At 39.8% G+C, this 20,608-nt stretch overlaps 1 protein-coding gene across 1 annotated transcript; it reads left to right on the forward strand.

The window, feature by feature from the left end:
• The first annotated feature begins 2,690 nt into the window (after nt 1-2,690).
• Nucleotides 2,691-17,018, forward strand: Eif2s2 (eukaryotic translation initiation factor 2 subunit beta). The gene is made up of 9 exons (XM_051192613.1): nt 2,691-2,859; nt 6,285-6,462; nt 6,850-6,953; nt 10,864-10,999; nt 11,634-11,734; nt 12,232-12,380; nt 13,750-13,806; nt 15,837-15,922; nt 16,544-17,018. The coding sequence occupies exons 1-9, from the start codon at nt 2,845-2,847 to the stop codon at nt 16,717-16,719; spliced, it is 1,002 nt and encodes a 333-aa protein (XP_051048570.1). The 5' UTR covers nt 2,691-2,844; the 3' UTR covers nt 16,720-17,018.
• The last annotated feature ends 3,590 nt before the right edge of the window (nt 17,019-20,608 follow it).

Here is a 20,608-nt window from a genome sequence, read left to right on the forward strand (position 1 = left end):
TTCTTATAGAACCCAGGACCACTTGCCCAGTGATGACACCACCTACAATGGTTTGGGCCCTCCTTCATCAATCTCTAATTAAGAAAAATCTTTGCAGGATTGCCTAGCAGCCTAATCTTATGGAGTATTTACTCAATTGGGGTTCCTTCCTCTCAGATGATTCTAGCCTGGGTCAAGTTAACATAAATCTAGACAGCACAACTACCTTAGTATACTTATTAGACTCAATTAACTTTGCTAGCATGGACTGAATTATGAAAGGATGATTCCTGTAAATTCCCTTTCTCCATTTCTATCACTTTTCCTTTTATTTCCCCTTTCAGTTTTAATCATTGAAAGAACAGGCTTTTCAGAAACTTAGTCCAGTTTGCTTCTCTTTCCTTTAAGGTCTCCCAAGTCTGAGTTGAGGACTAGCCAAGAATATTTGTTCACCTCAATAACCCAGGAAGAGACAAGATGTAAATACAAGATGTGAGTGGTTCTCAGTCAGGGGTGGGTGATGTTTACCCCACCTCCCAGGAGACAATGCCATGGCAATGTCATGACTGAAAGGAATGTGCTACTAGGAGCTGTGAATACAGACCTGACACCGGACGTTTTCAATGAGGAGAACATCAACCTATAACAAAGTTGTTGGGTCCAAAGTGCCAATACTGTTGCTGGCAAGAAATCCTAGCACACATAGATGCTGGTAGCTAAAGAAGACTGTGGTATGGTGGCAGCAAGTCAAATTATGAAGGTAAAAGAGCAGCCACCAGCATCGAATTGTCCCTGGCTCTCTTTTTTGTTGTCTGTATATAACTGTGGATAATTTCCCCAATACTATACAAGCAGTTTCTTCATCCAGAAAAGGAAGCTAATAAAATATCTCTCACTAAATTGTAGGCTCTTCCGAGGCAAGGACATGCTATGCTTAGGGGGTACTAAATATTTGCGTGTTATCTCAGTTATTTTAAAATTCAAAGTATTATAGATCATAATGAGGAGGAGAATAGCCTTGAATAGTGGAGAGGTATGTTGATATTATCATCTAGGATATGCTGAACAAAATAATCTCATAGAACATTGTTTTAATTTAGTTTACTTTTAGGATAAGTTAACAGTGCACAACAAAGTGATTCATAAGAAGACACTAAGAAAATCCTTTTCTTATTCCTCTCCTCTTTTCTCTCTCCCTCCCCTTCCCTACCTTCCATGAAATTCTGATAGTCCTGCCTTTATCTCCCAAGTGCTAGAATGGTAAGAGACACCATACCCAGCTTAGACAAATCACTGTAATTTTAGTAGATAAAAACAGAGACAAGGGCTGGAGAGGCGGCTCAGCGGTTAAGAGCACTGGCTGCTCTTCCAGAGGACCTGAGTTCAATTCCCAGCAACCACATGGTAGTTTACAACCATCTAGAATGAGATCTGGTGCCCTCTTCTGGCCTGAAGACATGCATGCAGGCAGAACACTGTACACATCATAAATCTCTTTAAAAAAGAGAGACAAAAAAAAAAAAAGGAAAAAAGGAGACAAATGCTGTAATCATGTATGAATACAAAAATAAAACCAAGAACATTAGTGCTAACCACAAAAATAACTAAATATTCCCCATCTCATGTACTATGAGTGGCTTTTCAGTAATCCTTATCCCTTCAATCACCTGAGAAGTTCAGACTGCATTCTTTCAGACAGTGATGCTTTGCTGTTCCTTGTGGTCACAAGTCCTGTTTGTCTAGCTACAAGGGTAGTCTCTACGATCTTTGTTTTGTGAGACAGAGGGTCTCTGCGTAACAGTTTTGTCTGGCCTCGAACTCACGATGTAGACTAGGCTGGCCTCGAACTCAGAGATCCGCCTGCCTCTGCCTCCTTAGTGCTGGGATTAAAGGCGTGTCCACCACCGCCTGGCTCTCCACTATCTTTGACTGGATGGCACTGAAGATGAGACCTCTGTAAGTGGCAGCTGTATCTTCCCCATGGAAATTGATGCATCCAGAATTGTCTAGCAAAGACTTCATTAACAGTTATGCACCATATAGAGACGCTCTTGCGTCTTATATCTCCCAGATTATATCTCCTAGGACGTTACAGTGCCTTTCCTTGTGTGGTATGTGGTTCATCAACAAGTTAATTACCTACTCTACACATTCTCAACACTCCTTCATTAAGCGAGTTGTGATATATTTCGAAGCTTTCTGACAGACTGTAGCTTGCTGGGCTGTTTCTCAGTCTACCTCAGGGGAACCGGGGAAGATACTTCTGAAGTAAAAAGACAGCAACTTAAAAGTTTTCACGAAGTAAAAGGCCATTAATGAGGTGCATGCCTCCAGCTCCCTTAGAATTCCTCGACTTCTAGAACACCCCAGGGACGTGTGGGAAATCAATCCCACGGGTTTATATTATAGAGTGTCACTAACCTAACTTCAGAGGAATGGCCCCAAATTCACACTAAAAGCAACTCAGAGCTTCCAGAACCGCTGAGGTAACCAGCAGCTCAAGAATCCGAACCTCCTGACCGGTGCTAAAACACTTGCTCACGACCTCGGGAACTGCTGTAGCTCAAGCGCCCTTTTCTCCTAGGCAAACTACAAGTCCCAGCATGCCCGGCGCCGAGATGTCGCCTGGTAACTCGCGCCACAAGCAGCACGCGAGGTTGTCTCTGCCGCACGCCTGCGCGTTGGCGAGCTCTGCGCAGGCGCACTTACAACATTTGAGAGGAGGGCGGGGTATCGTTCCCTTTCGCTGATGCAAGAGCCTAGCGCGGTGCTGGGAGAGCTATCGGTAGGAGCTGCGCCGACTCCGGGGTCTGAAGCTGACCGGTCTGACTTCCCACCCGCGCTGAACCCGCTAGAACCGCAGCCATGTCCGGGGACGAGGTGAGAGCCTGAGCACGGAGCTAGAGCTAAGGACTGAGGCAGGAAGCCGAACCCACACAAATGTGGGAAGCCGGGCCTGCGGCCTAGCGGTGGGCGGCCGCCATGTGGAGCAGCCGGGCCTAGGCGCCCGGAGCTGTGGAGCCGACGAGGACTCCGGATCCTCAGACTTGGCCGCACCCAGTTCTTCTCAGGGCGACGGCGTCGAGGCCGGCCTTCTGCCGGGATCGGTGTTTCGGAATGGAAAGCACGTTGAGTCGCCCTCTCTGAAAGGGTTTGAGTACCGAGTTAGTTTACACGATTAAATAAAACTGGGGCAGGCGGCCCCGGCATTCTTTTCAGACACTACCGCCGCAGCTTCCCTGCTGAGTGCTCTGGTTCCTTGAGAAGCTTCCCTCGGTTCCGGTGCAGTACCGTACTTAAAAACTTTGTCAGCTGGCTTTTTCGGGCGAATCTCGTTCCCTTTCCTCGCTCGAAACTTTATTTCTTAAGACACGGTGTGAGGACCAGAGGAAAAGGTATTTTAGTCTCAAAAAAGTGACCACTCTTAGAGGAAAGTTTACGGGCGCGAGTCCCTAAGTTCCCTTTAACACGCGAAGTGAGCAGGGAAGTCCGGAATGCGAAGCTGACTGGACTGGGTTTTTTTCCACTGGACTTGCATCAAATCCCCTTCCATGTTTAATTTTACTTTTTGCCCTCCCAGATTTATCCCAGTTCACATAAAATTAAACGACTTTAAAAGAGGTTACAGTTGTCTTGGTTACATATTGCTTAATATTGGATCTAGCGGCCTAGTCTTCTCCCCCACCCCCCCAAAATAGAGAATTTGTTATTTAATTGACTTACAGGGCCTTGGAGAGGGACGGATAAGAACAGTTGGAGGCTCTCTACAGAGTTGGCTTTTGATGATCAGAATGAATTACAAGGCATTTATGGTCAAGAAAGAAAAAAGTGCTTAAAGAAAGTGAAGTATTCACCAGTTTGGTTGAAATAGACACTGGCTAGTTCATGGAGTGCTTAGAAAATTGCATTAAGGTATTTGAGAATGATTCAGGAGACAAAAATCTTATTTTTGTTGATTTTTCACAGTTCTGTAAAATAAGATCCATTTTAGAGATGAGAAAACTAGAATTTATGATGCCTATAATCAAATTCCAAGAGGCTGAGCTAGTACAATCCCAGATCTGTGTGATACTGCCTCTCATCTAAATGACCAGGAGGCTCTCAGAAGCTTACTAAGTAGTTCAGTCTGAAGGAGATGATAGATGGTTCTTGTTTGAAAAACACGGTAGAAATTGCTCTTAGCTACTGTATTATGTATGAATTAGAAAAGTTCTGAGAGGAAGTGTTTCCACCCTTGTTTTCTTTCTATTCATGTCCCAAACTTCATAACTAACTACCTATATACTGCTGTGTTAGATCTATTGCTTCTATGGTAAAGTACTTATGGTGTAGTAAGAGGTAATAGCTAACACCTGTAGTGGTGGAGGGGGGTTGAGAGGTCATTTGTTGGTAATGAGATCTTTTGAAAGGTGTGGGGTAAGAATTCATGTCTAGAGGATGAACAGGATTTTTATCAAGCAGAGATGGTGGAATCAGCTTTCAGACCAGCAGCAGTCTCTTGAAAGTCTAAAGTATGTAGTAGCTTGGTCCTTAGACCTGTCAGTACAACTTCATTTTATAAATTGAAAATTAGGACTCAAGGAGATTAGGCCATGCAGTAAGTTGAATGATACTAGAACCTCAGCCTTTGGCTTTATTCTCACAGGTGGAATTTACTGGTAGAGGGAGGGATGGACATGGGGTGTGATTCTGGTTTACCTAGTGCTTTGACTAGGGAAGTGTTACCAGGCAAACCCCTTATGACTACTAACAATAAGGATTAACTGAAAATCTGTACTTGGAAGTGACTTATAAACCTCACAGGACATTCCACAGTTGGTTATTCTGACTGGTAGGCAGGATAGAGAATAAAAGGCTATTTTTAAAAGTAGCTTTTCTTTAAATGATTTCTTGGTGTAAAGTGAACACATTAAAAAAAAAAAAAAAAAAAAAAACCAAAAACAGGATAATTAATCCCCAAACTCACTAAAACATGATTCCTTTTAACCTAGTAAAACTATTGCCTTTAAAAAGTGACACAGGAATGTGAATGCTCTTTGATGAGGAGGGGAAGGTTCCCTAATAATGGTCAGGCATTCAGAAATTTTCAGGCCATTTTAAAGTTTTATTGTTTTGAGACAGGCTTGGACTCTAGACCTATGCTTTTGGTCACTGCACAACGAACAAACTGCTAAGTTTAAGCATGGTAGGGAAAAAAATTGTACTCAAATCCAATTCTGTTTGACTAAAGACTGCTTTTTTTTTGCTACCAGGAATATGCCCTATGTGTTCAAACTATGTCAAGGGATCAATGCAAACAATCTACTGGTTAGAAATTAATTTTTCACTTGTTCTATAGCTTGTGAACATTTTACATTCCATAATAAAAACAGTAAAGGAAATTTTCTAACAAATAGAAAATTTTTAGAATTTTAGAAATTTTTCTTACAATAGGGTTCCTGATAGATTTCCTTAAAAGTTAAAATTGAAGTGAACTTCAACATTTTATTTACTCTTTGATGATTTCTTTTTGGTTTTTGAGACAGGGTTTCATTGTGTAGTTCTGGCTGTCCTGTAACTCACTCTGTAGACCAGGCTGCCCTTAAACTCACACAGATCCACCTGCCTCTGCCTCTTGAGTAATGAGATTAAAGGAGTGTGCCACCACTGGTAGGTACACTTGACAATTTCATATATGTTCCAATATATCTTGATTGTATTTACCTCGAGTTTCTCCAAATACTACTCAGCATATAAAAATTTTAAAAATCAAGTCTTAAGTCACCTGGTGTTAGACATTGTTGATCTCACCTATTAATCAGGAATACAACATAGGTTATTGTTAAGATCCTTCCCCTAAACTTGATGATTCATCCAGGTCTAAACTTGCTCATGAAAATAAAAAGGAAGTTATAGCTTATGATATCTTATGAATTAAAAGGCATGTGTGAGGTTCTCCCCATGTTTAGTAATGTAAAGGAAGTTAGATGGACTATGTATAAATCTGTTTTGTTTTGTATTTTTGTTGCCTTTTATTGCAAATAAGCAAGTGGTTGGGAGCAAGTGCTTTTATACTTTGAGGCATCTCCTCAGTCCCCCCCTTTGGGATTTTAATGTATCTCATTTTTTAAGAATAAAGCATATAGCTGTGTGGTGGTGGCACATGCCTTTAATCCCTTGGGAGGCAGAGGCAGGCAGATCTCTGTGAGTTTGAGACCAGCCTGGTCTACAAGAGCTAGTTCCTGGGGGGTGGGGGAGAGAATAAAGCATATTTGAAATGTGAACATCATTAAAAATAGTCACTTGATCTTTTTAAATTTAAACAGATGATTTTTGATCCTACTATGAGCAAAAAGAAGAAGAAGAAGAAGAAGCCTTTTATGTTAGATGAAGAAGGTGATGCCCAGACAGAAGAAACCCAGCCCTCAGAAACAAAAGAAGTGGAGCCAGAACCAACTGAAGACAAAGATGTGGAAGCTGATGAAGAAGACAGTAGGAAAAAAGGTGAGTGGTTGTATCAGTCACAGTTGTTGTGGAAGTCTTAGTTCCTTCACTGGTTTGGCAGAGCTGGAGCCAGAGATTGAGGGATGGAAGGTGGGTGAGATCAGAGGGGTAGACAGAAGTAAAGAGATACAGTTGGATAGTCTTGGAGATTGTGTCAGAGAGCACTTCTGACATTACATGATCAGATTTTTGAGTTTGATGTTCTCAGCCAGGGCCCCTAATCAATTTTTCTAGAAAGTTTGAGTTGATTTGTCAGTTTCTTCAAAACCATAACTTGGTGTTACCCGTAGGACACCATAAGAATACATGAAAGGAGTTGATGTTACTCATAACTTGATGCCTTGCCTTCTAATGGTTAATAATTGGAAATCTTTAATCTATTTTTAGATGCTTCTGATGACTTAGATGACTTGAACTTCTTTAATCAAAAGAAAAAGAAGAAAAAAACAAAAAAGATATTTGACATTGATGAAGCTGAAGAAGGTGTAAAGGTAGTATAGCTTTCTTATTGAAGGTAAAATTGGAATTCTGGAAAGACTGCTAAAAGCTTTTCTTCATCTCATTTCTTAGTAGTTTTGCTTTGGTTGTTTAGCATTTAGCCACTATTAAGGTAGTTTTCTTAGGACTGTATCACCATCACTTGGGAGGCAGAGGCAGGTGGATCTCTGAATTTGAGGCCCCCCTGGTCTACAGATCTAGTTCCAGGACAGCCAGGGCAACACAGAGAAGCCCTGATTTGAAAAACGTATGTATGTATGTATGTGCGTGCGTGTTCACATGTGTATGTATGTACGTGCGTGCGTGTGTTCGTGTTCAGAGGGAGTTAGGTCTTACATTGTGTCATTAAAATGGACTCAGGAAATGTGCATTGCTTTTAACCGTGCTAAAATTATTTGGCTAAGGAAAAATGTCTGTAACTGAGAAATCTTGAGGAACAAATATTAACCACGGCTTTTTTTGTGTGTGTTGAACTTTCAGTACCAGCAGTCCCCCAGTGTGGTAGTTGGTAACTGATGGCAGTGATCCTAAATTAGGCTCCTCTGGGAAGTTCTGTGGAGAGTGCTCTGATCTGATCTCGTAGAGACTTAACCCCTATGATTGTCATCCTCTTGGATTGATTTCCAATACAGAAATTTGAAAATTATTTGAATAAAGTGTAGATAGGTAAGTAGGAGGTGAATAGGAGGTAGATGGATGAACAGAGTAGCTGAAAGATGGTTCTTCCTCATTTTAAAGATAAGGGCTAAGCAGAGCATTCAGTGACTGAGGTGTCTACTGGGCAACCACGAGGACCTGAATTTGGATCACCAGGACCACCATAAAAAGTTTGCCTGACAGCATGTACCTGTAACCCTGACCCTGGGCAGGGTGGAAAGGGGTAGTTCCTTGGACTCACTGACTGTTAGACCAGACAACCAATAAAAATAACATGGAGAAGCAATTGAGGAAAATATCCAAAGTCAGCCTCAGGCCTCTACACACAAACGTGGCCAAGTGTAAACTGACACATTGCATACTGTATGTACACACACATACACAGAGGCTCTATGCAGAAATCACATTAACAAAGCCCAGTTATAAAATGAGCATATAGTAATTTTATGTGTGTGTGTCTGTGTATTCACAAATATATGTTCATAGTGAAAAAAGCATAAACAGTCATGTATTAAGGGCTTTGTTTTATAATATACATACTGAACTTTTTCTTTGGTAGATAGTTTGTAAAGTATTGCCTACATGTAACAGGTAGTTCACTCAGTAATCTGGAAACAAGGTCATAGTTTAGATGGTAATCCATTCAGCAAATTGAGTCAGTGTGCTTAATTTGCATTGAATTGTATCATGGATAAATAAGGAGGCATTATGGAATAAATAAGGATCGGGGAAAACAGGGTGATAGATGTTTATTCAGAAAGAAGTCACAACAGAAACAGATGACCGCCAGCAGGTTTCCATCCCAAGGATGCCTCTAGATGCTATCTGTCTGATCAGGAAGCAAGAGAGCTTCTGGGGTCCCTGACCCCAGACCTAATTCTCCCAGGTCATGTCCACACCTGTCCCCACCCCCCAGTGGGCGTGGTCAGTGCAACAGGTACGAACAGGGTGAATATCTCACTATAGAATTAAGGTTTTCTTTATTGGTGGTTTTTGTTTTGTTTTTTCCCCCCAATGGTGAATTTCAAGGATAAATTAGACTATTTAAAAAATATTTGGGGGGGATTATTTCATTTACATGTATGGGTGTTTGATATGATTATACATCACATGCATGCAGTGCCTTCAGAGGCCAGAAAAGGGCATCGGCTCCCCTGTAATTGGAGTTAGATGGTTGTAATCTTGGTTAATACTTTTGTTGGTTGATTTCCTTCAGTAGCTTTTGTCCGAAAAGGTTACTGATGGGTTCCCATTTCTGTTAAATGATGTGATAATCGTTTCTCTGCTTCTGGAGTTAACGGCCTAAAAGGATGTTACAGGTCTCCTAGTTAGACAGTGTGGATGACCACAGCCTTGCTGGTGTATGTATCATCATATAGACTAGGTCACTATTTGATCTCTTATTTATAAGGTGTCCAATATAGGTTTATTATTGTGGCACCAAAACTACACAGCTAGAGTTAGGAGCCCATGTTTGAGTTTTACTTATTCCTATATATTTGAGATTATATGTTAAGATCTGTGAAATTATAGCCATTGTCAATAATCATTCAAGACATAGATACACAAAAAATGTAATGGTGATCATGTTGCTAATATACTTGGGTTAGGGAGCAGATTAAGCTGGTCAGAAGCTAGAAGCCAAGAAACAGGCTGAGTCTCTGTTCTTTTGTGGAGCTTATAATTCATCATCTCTTAGGACTTAATGTGCGTTTTTCACATTTAAGTCTACAGCAAGTAAGCAAATAACTTTGGAGTCAGGCTGTATCATGTCTATCTGTTTGCCACATGACAGTGATTCTCCATGAGTTGTGTATTCCCTTCTTTCATGAGGTCATCTATTGAACTGATGCCCAGCAACTTCTTCATAGTTTGGTGCTAAGCTGATGTGATAAATATAAAAAAAGTAATTAGGTCTTTACCTCTGATACCCCACATTCAATTCCTGAAAACCCTTGCAGTCTTCAAAGGTAATACATGTCTTTTGCTCTTGAGAAACCTGGTGTCCATCTCTCAGGATGGTTAGTCACTAGGAAGGTCAATTATTAGGGTTTAGAACTTTGAATGACCTCTGCTACTTCTGTGGATAGTGTGGATACTGATTTCTGTCACCCATAAGTGATGGAGTTCAAAGCATCCAGGTTCGTAACCCCATAGAAGTGATGCTAGGGTAGCATGTTTAGATACTTGGCTTTTCTTGATTCCCTTTCAACTCCCATGTTTGTCCCATGCATTATTTTCATTTGGCTGTTTCTCAGTTAATCTGATGAAAACCAATGATAATTAGTAAAACTTTGCTGAGTGCTCTGAGTTTTAGCAAATTACTCAGTAGAGGCCAAAGGTCTTTGAATTTGTAGCTTAGCAGAAGTGTAAGTGAAACTCACTACTAGTATCCGAAATGAGAACCCTTAAACTATGAAGGCAAATTTTTAAACATAAGGTATCTGATTTATTATTCCAAGTAATCAGTATTATACCTACTTTGTATTGGGGAGTTAGAGAATTATGCAAAAAATTATCATATATTTGGTGTCAGTAAGAAAATTCCTTCCATTGACTGTCCTATTTAGAAACTTAAAGGGGATGAAGAAGGGTTGAGGGCAAAAACAAGTATGCCTGCAAATACAGTAATGAAAACCACTACTTTGAAGCAAGAAAGTTAAGGTATAATTCATCTATTTAAAGTAAATTATTTTCAGCATATTCAGAATTCTGTAACTCATAAATTTGAACACTTAAATCCTCTTGAAAACAGAGCCCATTGTCATTGTCACTCTCTAGTTCTTCTCAGTAACCCCAACCTTAGCCTCAGCTACTGCTAATCTACTCCCTGAAGATTTACCTATTCTGAACATATTGTATGAATAAAATAAACCATGGGAAAGGCAGAGAAGCTTAAAATACTTTTGAGCCTTGTTCCTGTTAAATGTGTCCAGTCAGAAGATTGAAGAATGGTAAAGTTTCTCAGGTGATTCAGGTAGAGTCAGGTGTAGAATACAGGTAACAGCAACAACATCCTAAGACTAATAAAAAGGAGCTGAAGAAAGGAACAAGCCTATAAAATTACCTTAAGCACTTCACAGTTTAAATATTTGACAAAGAGTCTGAGGCAGTTTGGTTTACCTGAGAAGCATTTCTCATCTATAATTTTAGCTTTGAGTATGTGAGTATTCTAAAATGATACTTGTCTGTGTCATTAAAAATAGTTCTAGTATCAAAATATTGAGACTTATTTCAATTTCTTAGGATCTTAAAATTGAAAGTGATGCTCAAGAGCCAGCTGAGCCAGAGGATGACCTGGATATTATGCTTGGCAATAAAAAGAAGAAAAAGAAGAATGTCAAATTCCCAGATGAAGATGAAATACTAGAAAAAGACGAAGGTAATGTTGGGAACTTAACATCCTGGTTTTAAGTTATATAAGCTTTTGATTTGGGTCTCCTTGACTAGCTTGAGGAGCTTTTAAAAAATACTTGTTCTGCCTTTTATTTCCACTGCATGATAATGAAATTTGAAAAGTGTCTTAACTTGATAGTGGTAGGCAAAAAATTTCATTTTATTAAAATATTAAAAATGATACACAAACTATATGATTCACACAGGAAAATTAGTGTAATTGAGTTTCAAGTATTAAAATTTTTAATACTTACAGTTTTATATGCTATAGGTTTTTAAAGTTTTTTTTTTTTAAACATAGTTAAACCGATGAGTTTTATATAGAAGTTTCTCAAGGGTTTGAAAACATTAGGGCTTGCCTTTAAGTACTTAATGTTTTGTCTTGTGTTTGTCAAGAAACATTTCACTGTTACTGTGGAAGTCATTAAAGCTTTTGTGTGAAGTTGTAATATTTTTGTCTATAAAGGAAAGGGGCTTCTGTGTTGCCCTTTGTATGTGAAGCTACTGCAGCTGTCACTGTGAAAGGGAAGAGCAATATCTGAAGTTTTTTTTCTCTAGATCTGTGTTCCTCCTTGTTGGATTAAAGCCCTCTGCTCATTCGTACTCTTTGTTATTTGTAGCTTTAGAAGATGAAGACAGCAAAAAAGACGATGGCATTTCATTCAGTAACCAGACTGGGCCTGCTTGGGCAGGCTCAGAAAGAGACTACACATATGAGGAGGTGAGACAAATTCTCTTTTTTTGTTTGGTTTTGTTTTTGAGGAGGAGGAAGTTAAAGGCTATCATTTGAGCCCAGAGAAAAGTAGGCATAGATCCCCTGCATAGGAAGGGCCACTGAGATACAGATTGGTAATACAACAGATACCAGCTTGTGGGGCAGCCTGCTCAGTGTGTCTGTCACTATAGTATGGAGCCCTCTGGGACTCAGTGGGACCTTGGTGATAAGTGTCCACTTTGTGGTTAGGGTACTGTGGAGTTTGCTCATTTGTGGTTTCTTCATTTTCCCATATGCTACATGCTTTCCTGTAAAATCGGTATAATAACTGAGCATAAGTAAGTAATGAGCTGCTGTCCTCCTCAAGAAGTTCCCAGAACATGTGGAGATCCATGTGTACATTTAATAAAAATATAATAGCTTTATTAAAGCAAAGTGTCTCGTATAGAAATTTTATACTTTTGCTATCACTAAGAATGTGGTTGAATTCTTATTCCTTATAGTTGCTGAACCGAGTGTTCAACATCATGAGAGAAAAGAATCCAGATATGGTTGCTGGAGAGAAGAGGAAATTTGTTATGAAACCTCCACAGGTTGTCCGAGTAGGAACCAAGAAAACTTCTTTTGTCAACTTTACAGATATCTGTAAACTGTAAGTGGGCTAGTGGAAACCATTTATTTCAAATACATGCATGCATGCATGCATGCATACATACATACATACATTTTAAATATGGTCATCTTTTTCTGTAGGTTGAAAAAAGTACATAAAAGTACATAGGGCATACATAGATTGAGGGAAGTCACAGTTCATGTCTGTCTGTTGTCAGAGTTCATTTTATCTTGGCATCTAAAGGTAAGAAAATAACCAACTAATGGGAGTAGATCCTAGGGACTGGAGAGATGACTCTGGCACCCACATGGGAATTCACAACTGTCTGTAACTCTAGTTCCAGGGAATATGATGTGCAGGCAAAACACATGTACACATGGTGAGCTGGGGATAGTGTAGCTCCTAAGCGGAGTCAGGAATGAAGAGGCTGGATATAATTCTCAAGTCAGGGGTGGGCCTGCCTAATAAGCAGTGAACTCTGAGGAAGTAGTCGAATATAAGCTTCCTGGATTCAGTGGATGAGATAAATATTTTAGCTTTTAATCACCATTGCACCTTGTGCTGGGGTCACTACTGCCCTTTCTGGCAAGTTTTCTCCATCCACCCACTTTATCCTACTGTTTTTTAGTTTTATAAATCATACTTGCTTGTTATAGAAGAAGTAATCCATTTTCATTACTTTCAGCATGTTTTACTTTTTTGATGATGACAGCAATAGTATATGTTCACTAGAAATTAGAAAAGATACAGTAAGAAAATCAAAGGTTATTTTTAAACCCACTCTTAGGAGATAATCATAGTTTAACTATGATCTTAATGTTTTGTTTTGTTTTCATGCTTTTAGGTATTTACTTGGTAGGTATGTTTAGAAATAGCATGTAATATCTTAATGAGGACCAAGCTGCAAAATAGTATATATCATTTTGTTGGTTTTTATTTTTTTTTTTAATATGTATGGGTGTTTTGTCTGTATGTATTGTCTGTTTACCACATGCATGCTTGGTTAACAAGGCCAGAAGAGGAAACCAGATCTCCTGAAACTGAAGTTATGTGTGGTTTGAATTGCCATGTGGGAGATGGGAATCAAACCTAGTTCATCTTCTGGAAGAACAGCAAATTTCTTTTTCTTTCTCCCCCCCCCCCCCCCAGCTAATTTTCTTAACTACTGAACTGTTTCTCTAGCATATTTGTTTTGAAACTGGCATTCACTGACCTAGGCTGGGTTTGAAATTAAGGTTCATCATCCTGCTCCAGCCTCTTGGGTGTGAAATTATAGCCAGTGCTACTTATTTCTATGCACAAGTGAGCTATTCACAGAGACACCTAATAACTGAGTAATCACAGTGAAATAATAAACATCATGGCTTCTGTTTTGTCTTAGGATTTACGTGTTTGATTTTCCTTTTAGATTACATCGTCAACCCAAACATCTCCTCGCATTTTTATTGGCAGAATTGGGTACAAGGTAAGGAACTATGCAAAAAGAGTGCTATTTGACACTTCAAAAGAACCACTTGTGTGTCAGAAAAATTCATCTTAATTATCAGAAGATTGTAAACAGTTGTGGTTTTTACTTATACTCACTGTTTAAGCATAAAGAAAGCTAACCACGTATTTCTTCTCAGAATAAACCTGCATTTGGTGTAGAGGTGTGGTAAATTCTAGCAGGTTGTGACTAGTGTTAACTTTATGGTCAGTGGGTTAAAGAAATTCCCATTTCTTTGCCTGTTTTCTTTTTGGACAGTGAAAATGCCCTACATTGGAATCAGGGTAGCCTAGGTTGGGGGGCGGGGAATCAAAGGTTACAATTCATGGTATATTATGGTAAATCTTCTGGAAAGTCAGTTTCTGCAAAAGTCCACCTTATGTTAAGAACAAATATAACTTTAACTCTGTAGACTTAATTTTGTTTTACTTTTATGATTTCTTTTTTTTTTTTAAACTTGGGTTTGTCGTTTCATCTTCTGATTTTTTTCTTTTGTAATAATTTAAATTCATTTTATGTTCATTGGCATAAAGGTGTCAGATCCCCTGAAATTGGAGTTAACAGTTATGAGCTGCCATATGGGTGCTGGAAATTGTACTTAGATCCATCTTCCAGATCTGTGCTTCCAGATGGATCTGTGCTCTTAACCTCTGAGCCATCTCTCCAGCCTTGATTTATCATTTTTAACAAACAATAATGTCTATCTAACAAGGATCTTTATTGTCTCAAGTGTTTGTCAGCTGTTTCTAATCATTGAGTTTATCATTGACAGTTTGTAATATCAAATTTCAGTTTTACTTTTTTTTCGGTAATATCTTTTTGAAATACAGCTCACAAATGTATATTTTCAGCTGTGCCATTATATGTAACTTATCAAACCTGTAGTGCTTATTTTTAATTTATTTTGTGATAGGGTCTTACTATGTTGCCTAACCAGGCTCAAGTAGTGATCTCTTGGCTAAGCTACTTGATGACTGGATTACTGATTCATACCACTTTATCTGGCTTAAAAGTTATTTATTTATTTATATATTGATTTTTGAGAAAGTGTCTCACATGTAGTTCAGGCTTGCTTTAAACCCATGGCAGTCCTCCTGTTTCTGCCTCCCACAGGCTGGGAGTACAGGTGTGCACCACCATGCTTAGCGTCAGAATTTTAAAAATAACATACAACCCTTTCAATGTTTATACCTCCCTCATATTTGCAGTTGGTATGCATTCAGTAAAAGTTTCCTTTTCTTAAGTTGAACAGGCAGTCAAACCTACACAGTTAAGGGATCAGTTTGTTTTGGACATCAAATCAATTACAAATCTGATTGTTACTGGATAGCTGAAGTTGTATTAAATATTAAGAAATATGAGTAAGTCATTAAATTAAAATTTTTGAGGAGCCTGACAGTGGTAGCACTTTAATCCCAGCACTCAGAAGGCAGAGGCAGGTGGATCTCTGAGGCCAGCTTGATAATATTGAGTGAGTTCCAGGACTACACAAGGAAATTCAATCTCAAAATAATGATTTTTGAGGGTCTGGAGAAATGGCTCAGCAGTTCAGAGAAGGTAATTGCTCTTTTAGAGGACTCAAGGTTTCTAACACTCATGTTATGTGGCTCACAACTACCATTCCAGTTTCAAGAGATCCAACACTGGCCTCCACAGGAACCAGCACACACATGCACATATATAACTACACAGACACACACACACACACACACACAATTAAGAATAAAATCTTTAAAAGAGATAAACTTAAGAGAATTTTTGAGGCCAAGTGAAGGTGGGAGTTCATGTGAGTAATGTTAGCACCTGTAAGGCAGAGGAGGCCACAGCCTGGGACATACAATTTCCTGTCACTAAAAAATAGAAATAAAATTTGAAGATAGTATAACACACCCTAGAAATTATCCTACACAATTGAATATAGTTTAAGTTAATTAAGTATGAAGGTGCTGGAATTGGGATCCCTGAGGAAAATGAACAAAAGTAATGGGTTTATTTGTTTTCTTTCATAGTGGTTCTATAGATGGTAATAACCAACTTGTAATCAAAGGAAGATTCCAACAGAAACAGATAGAAAATGTCTTGAGAAGATATATCAGTAAGTATATAATTGAATTCTATCATATCATTCTGAAATGTTCTCTTTAGACTGTGGTGTTTTGAGGAGATCCATAAAATGGAAAATGGAGTTACGCATGGTAGCACACGTTTAGTCCCAGTACTTAAGAGATCTGAGTGTGAGGACAGCCTGGTCTACATAGAGAGATCCTATATGGGAGAATGGAAAATGATAGTAAGGAGGAGGATGGTGTAGCCTCTGCTGGCTGATTCTGGGGCTAAAGACCAAGTCTCAGAAACCTGCTGCTGGTTTTGGCTTTGCCTGCCTCAGTCCACTTTAGTTATCAAAACTTTTAAAATTGGGCATGCCTTGCCTGTTCTCACCTAAGGCATAAGTAAGATCATCCATAGATGACACCAATAATAGGCATCTAGCAAACTTCTCTAATTAGGGCATTTTAAGTCCTTTGAACAAGTATCATACAGCCAAAAACATTATAGCAGATAGCTTAGTTTGTATTTTCTTAGCCCTAGAATAGCTGTTTAGTAGGCTTCCTTGCCTGGCTAGGGTAAACTGTACTCTGAGCTAAGACTTATGAGACATGCATTTCTATGGGCCTTACTGTGTCTAGCAGATAATGCCATGTTGCTTTTCCTGCAGAGGAATACGTCACTTGTCACACATGCCGATCACCGGATACAATCCTACAGAAGGACACCCGACTATATTTCTTACAGTGTGAAACTTGTCATTCTCGATGCTCTGTTGCCAGTATCAAAACTGGCTTCCAGGCTGTCACAGGCAAGCGAGCACAGCTCCGTGCCAAAGCTAACTAATTTGCTAATCACCATTGATTTTTCCAAAACGTTTGGTGGAGATTTGGCTGGACAGGTTACCATCAGAGTGGACGTACCATTGAGTTAAAAAACAAGATAGAAAAGCTGCCAAGTTCTTTGGCAAGTGATTGATCTGAAATTCTTGCAAGATGCCGATACTCAAGCTGTTGACAATACTCGTTGCCTACTTTAACAGCTGTCAAAGAAACATGATGGGGTAAGGCGGTGCTTTTTAAAATCGTTCATAGACTTCTGTAAAATGCAAGATAAATTAAAGTTATTATAACTGATTCTTTCAATTTGATCTGTCCTTCAGTTTTCTTTACTATAATACTCGTTGAAATTAACAAAATACAAAACATCCAACTTGGTTCCTGGACTTTGGCAAGTTCTCCCTGTCCTCAGAAACTGAATATTGACAAACACTGGAGCCGGGCAGCCATTTACTTTTCAGCTTCTCTTGAGTTACATGGCTAGATTAGGTATGACTTGAGTGGTTGGAAGATAAGAATGGGACAGCAGCCCATTTTTAGTTTCCAGAATTAAGGTTTTCTTTCCTTTTGTGAGGATTGATACTACCTCACTACCAATTCCTCATTTCCCTCCTGTGACAACAGTTGAGACTGACTTCAGCTGAAATTTCAGCTGTTGTCACTCAAGGGAACTACCAGGTGCTAGGTTCCCCATCCTTGGAATTCTTGTTATAGGCCAGTATATCCTATACCTGACATACTAATGTTAGGCCTCTGTTGTTGAGAAAGCACGTGTAGTACAGAGAAGTCTTAGGGTCTAAATAGCAGTACTTTTAAGGAAGCTTCTCCAACCTGTGTTCTGGGTCAGTAAAAGACCCCCCCCCTCAAATGCTTTTCTGTATTAAACTAACTTGAATGTGGCTGTGAAATCAAGAGATGATGCTGTGTGTGTGGTCTTGCTGTTACCTCCAGCTTTTGCTTCTGAGGACTGAGCTAGTTAGTGAGGTATTCTCCATTGGTGCACAGGAGGGTTCATCTTGTGGGTCTGTGCTATATATAATCTGCCTTACTTGCACCCACCAGGATAAGGATATGCACGATGCTCCTCACTTTCCTGCCATCAGACTGTTAATCTTGCTAAACGTCCCAAGAACAGTCACTCAGCCAGCCCTGATGTCTTGATTATGTTTTTAATTACTGTGACCCTCCCTGAATTTTCAAGTAAGCCCAAGTGTTAACCAAGTAACTTGGCTGTGAAGTGGTATAGGGCACTTATCCTCAACCAAGTTAGGTCAAGAGATGGGCCACACTCTGGCTGACCTGCCACCACTCACTGCCATATTGATCACAACTGTTTATGACTGCAAGTTTTTTCTTTTCTTTGTTCTTTTGTACCTCTGCCCCTAATTCCCAATGTTGGCTATTATTGCGTGAATAAAGCAAGGATCAGTGCCTCTTGTGTAACTAGTGCTCCATTGCTTTTGTGTGTTTATATATGTTCTGTCCAATTCTTTTCTTGGTGGGACTCCTTAGGGGAAGGCACGGGCCAGTTTGATGATTAGTTGGTGGTTTCAATCAGTTTTCAACTTCATAATGGTGAACATTGGGGGACTGGTAAAAGGCAAAGCTGGGTATGATAGCACACACCTATAACCCCCAGTACTTTGGAGACCTAGGCAATACCATCAAGAGCCCATAGCCAGCCTGGGTATAGATGGTATAGGATACATACGTAGGTACGTAGCTAGATAGCTAAAAGGGAGGAAGGTGGGACACCAGTGCAAAGTAAATATGAAAGAGACCAGGTTATTGTAAAGAGTCTAGGGCTGGAAAGGTGGCTCAATGCTTTAGAGAGGACTCAATTTTGATTCCCAGTACTCATATGGCAGCTCACAACTATTCCAATTTCAGTTTCTTTCCAATGTTATAGTTTCAGTTTCTTTCCAATGTTATAGTAAAATACAAGTCGTACACCTAAACAACATGAAATTTGGGCCAGCAAGCAGGCCAAAGATAGCTGTGAATGTGGCACAGCACAAAATTCAAAGCTTACTTTAAAAACATGACATTTTGTGTTTTATGTAACTCAATCACACAATTCTTTATAGATGGTCGAGAAGTGGAACATGTCTGAGTTCAGACTATGGAAAATTTAGGGAGTGGAAGATGTGGACTTAAGCAGCAGGGTAAAGAATGGTGGCCATTGTCCAGGTGAGGATTCAAGAAGAAACCCAGGTCACTGAAGATAACTACATGCAGCTGCCGCAGAGTATAGTGATAGCTATATGCTAGGTTCCATAAAGGTAAAGGGCAGAGACAGGTACAGGTATTAGAGGAATTCAGCAAAGAACACAGACAATGTACAGAAGAGGAAAGCCCTAGCCCAACAGACTCAAAACTTGGGAGCAGTACTTCAGGGTCAAATTTAGGTTACAAGTGGAGAGGGATTTGCATCATAACTCAAGTGACACAAGCTTGGACAATTATGTCAGTTTCCAGTAGGTTAATAGGATGATCTATCTCCACGTCTGGGAGATTATAAAGGATAAACAATACCTGTAAAAAATTCAGCAGAATACCTATGAAATTTCCATGCACCCTTCTCTTTAACACTCTATAGATCCAATACTACAAAAGAGTAGGCTAAAGCAAGTGAGGCAGGTGCCAAGGCACATTCCTGTAATCCCAGCATTCAGGAGGCTGAGCCAGGACTTCAAGCCCAGCATGGGCTACATAACAAAGGCAACCTAGAAAGCCCCACTCATACAAGTGTTTCTTGGACTTGGGTCAAGTTTTCCATACCCAAGGGATCCTGGGCACTGTCCTACATTCAGCACCTGGCCTCTACCAAAATTTTGGAGTCAAAATGCAGATAGAAGCTGCTGTACAGCTGGTAGGTAGAACTGACAATGTTCAATAGGGCCGTCTTGCAAGCTTAAGAACCCAGGCCCACCCTTTTGGATGATGGTCTTATAACCCCAGGTGGGGAGGCTTTTTCAAGAAGGGAACATTTAGTTCCTAAAGAGCAATCTACTACAGAAACAACCCTGAAATGACCAAAACAGCAACTGAATCAAGAGGCCATTTCCCAAAAAGGAAATTAGGAGCCAGGTCAAAGCGGTGTCTAATTGCTGTCTTAACACTGCCAAAATGGCAATGAGGGTAGAACAAGTGGCCTAAGTTTTACCAGAAAGAAAAATAATTTAGGGATGATAGTTATATGCTGCCTTGCCCAGCTTAAAATGTAAAACTATAAACATACCATTCTAGCATGGTAAATAAGCATCCGGGAAATGATAGGCTGATGGATGCTTATTTGGGGAGAAATCAATTATACCAGAAACAAATAACCACTGCAGATTCCCATCCCAAGGATGCCTCCGGATGCTTGGTGTCCAACCAGGAAGAAAGCAAGCTGGGGTCCAAGATCCCAAACCTAATACCCACAGGTCACGCCTGGACCTGTCCCCACGTCCCCAATGGTCATGGTTGGTGCAACAGGTGTGGGCTGATAGATATCTCACTACATACCATTAGGAAAGGAATAAAGCTACTTCTTCAAGCTATATAGATTCTAGTGTTTGCAAAGACACTCCAAAAATGACTGATACAATTGTGGGGTTTTTGTTGTTGTTTGAGATAAAGTCTCATGATGTCCTGACCAGTTATGAACTGATCTTTTTGCTACTACTTCCCTAAGTGCTTGGATGATAGGCATATGCCATAACATCTAACTTTAGTAATTTTAGCAGAGGAACACTGGTGCAAATGGATTAGTATTAGATGCTGGAGACTTCCCCTGGATAAGAGAAGTTCGTGATGGGAGAATAGAAGGGTTGAACATACCAGGCAGGTAGGCTAGAAGACCACTGTGAGAAAAAAACCACAGGCATATGTGCTGGCTGTTTTGTCAATTT

This window comes from Phodopus roborovskii, unplaced genomic scaffold (assembly GCF_943737965.1).
Source record: "Phodopus roborovskii unplaced genomic scaffold, PHOROB, whole genome shotgun sequence".
NCBI classification, from domain to species: domain Eukaryota; kingdom Metazoa; phylum Chordata; class Mammalia; order Rodentia; family Cricetidae; genus Phodopus; species Phodopus roborovskii.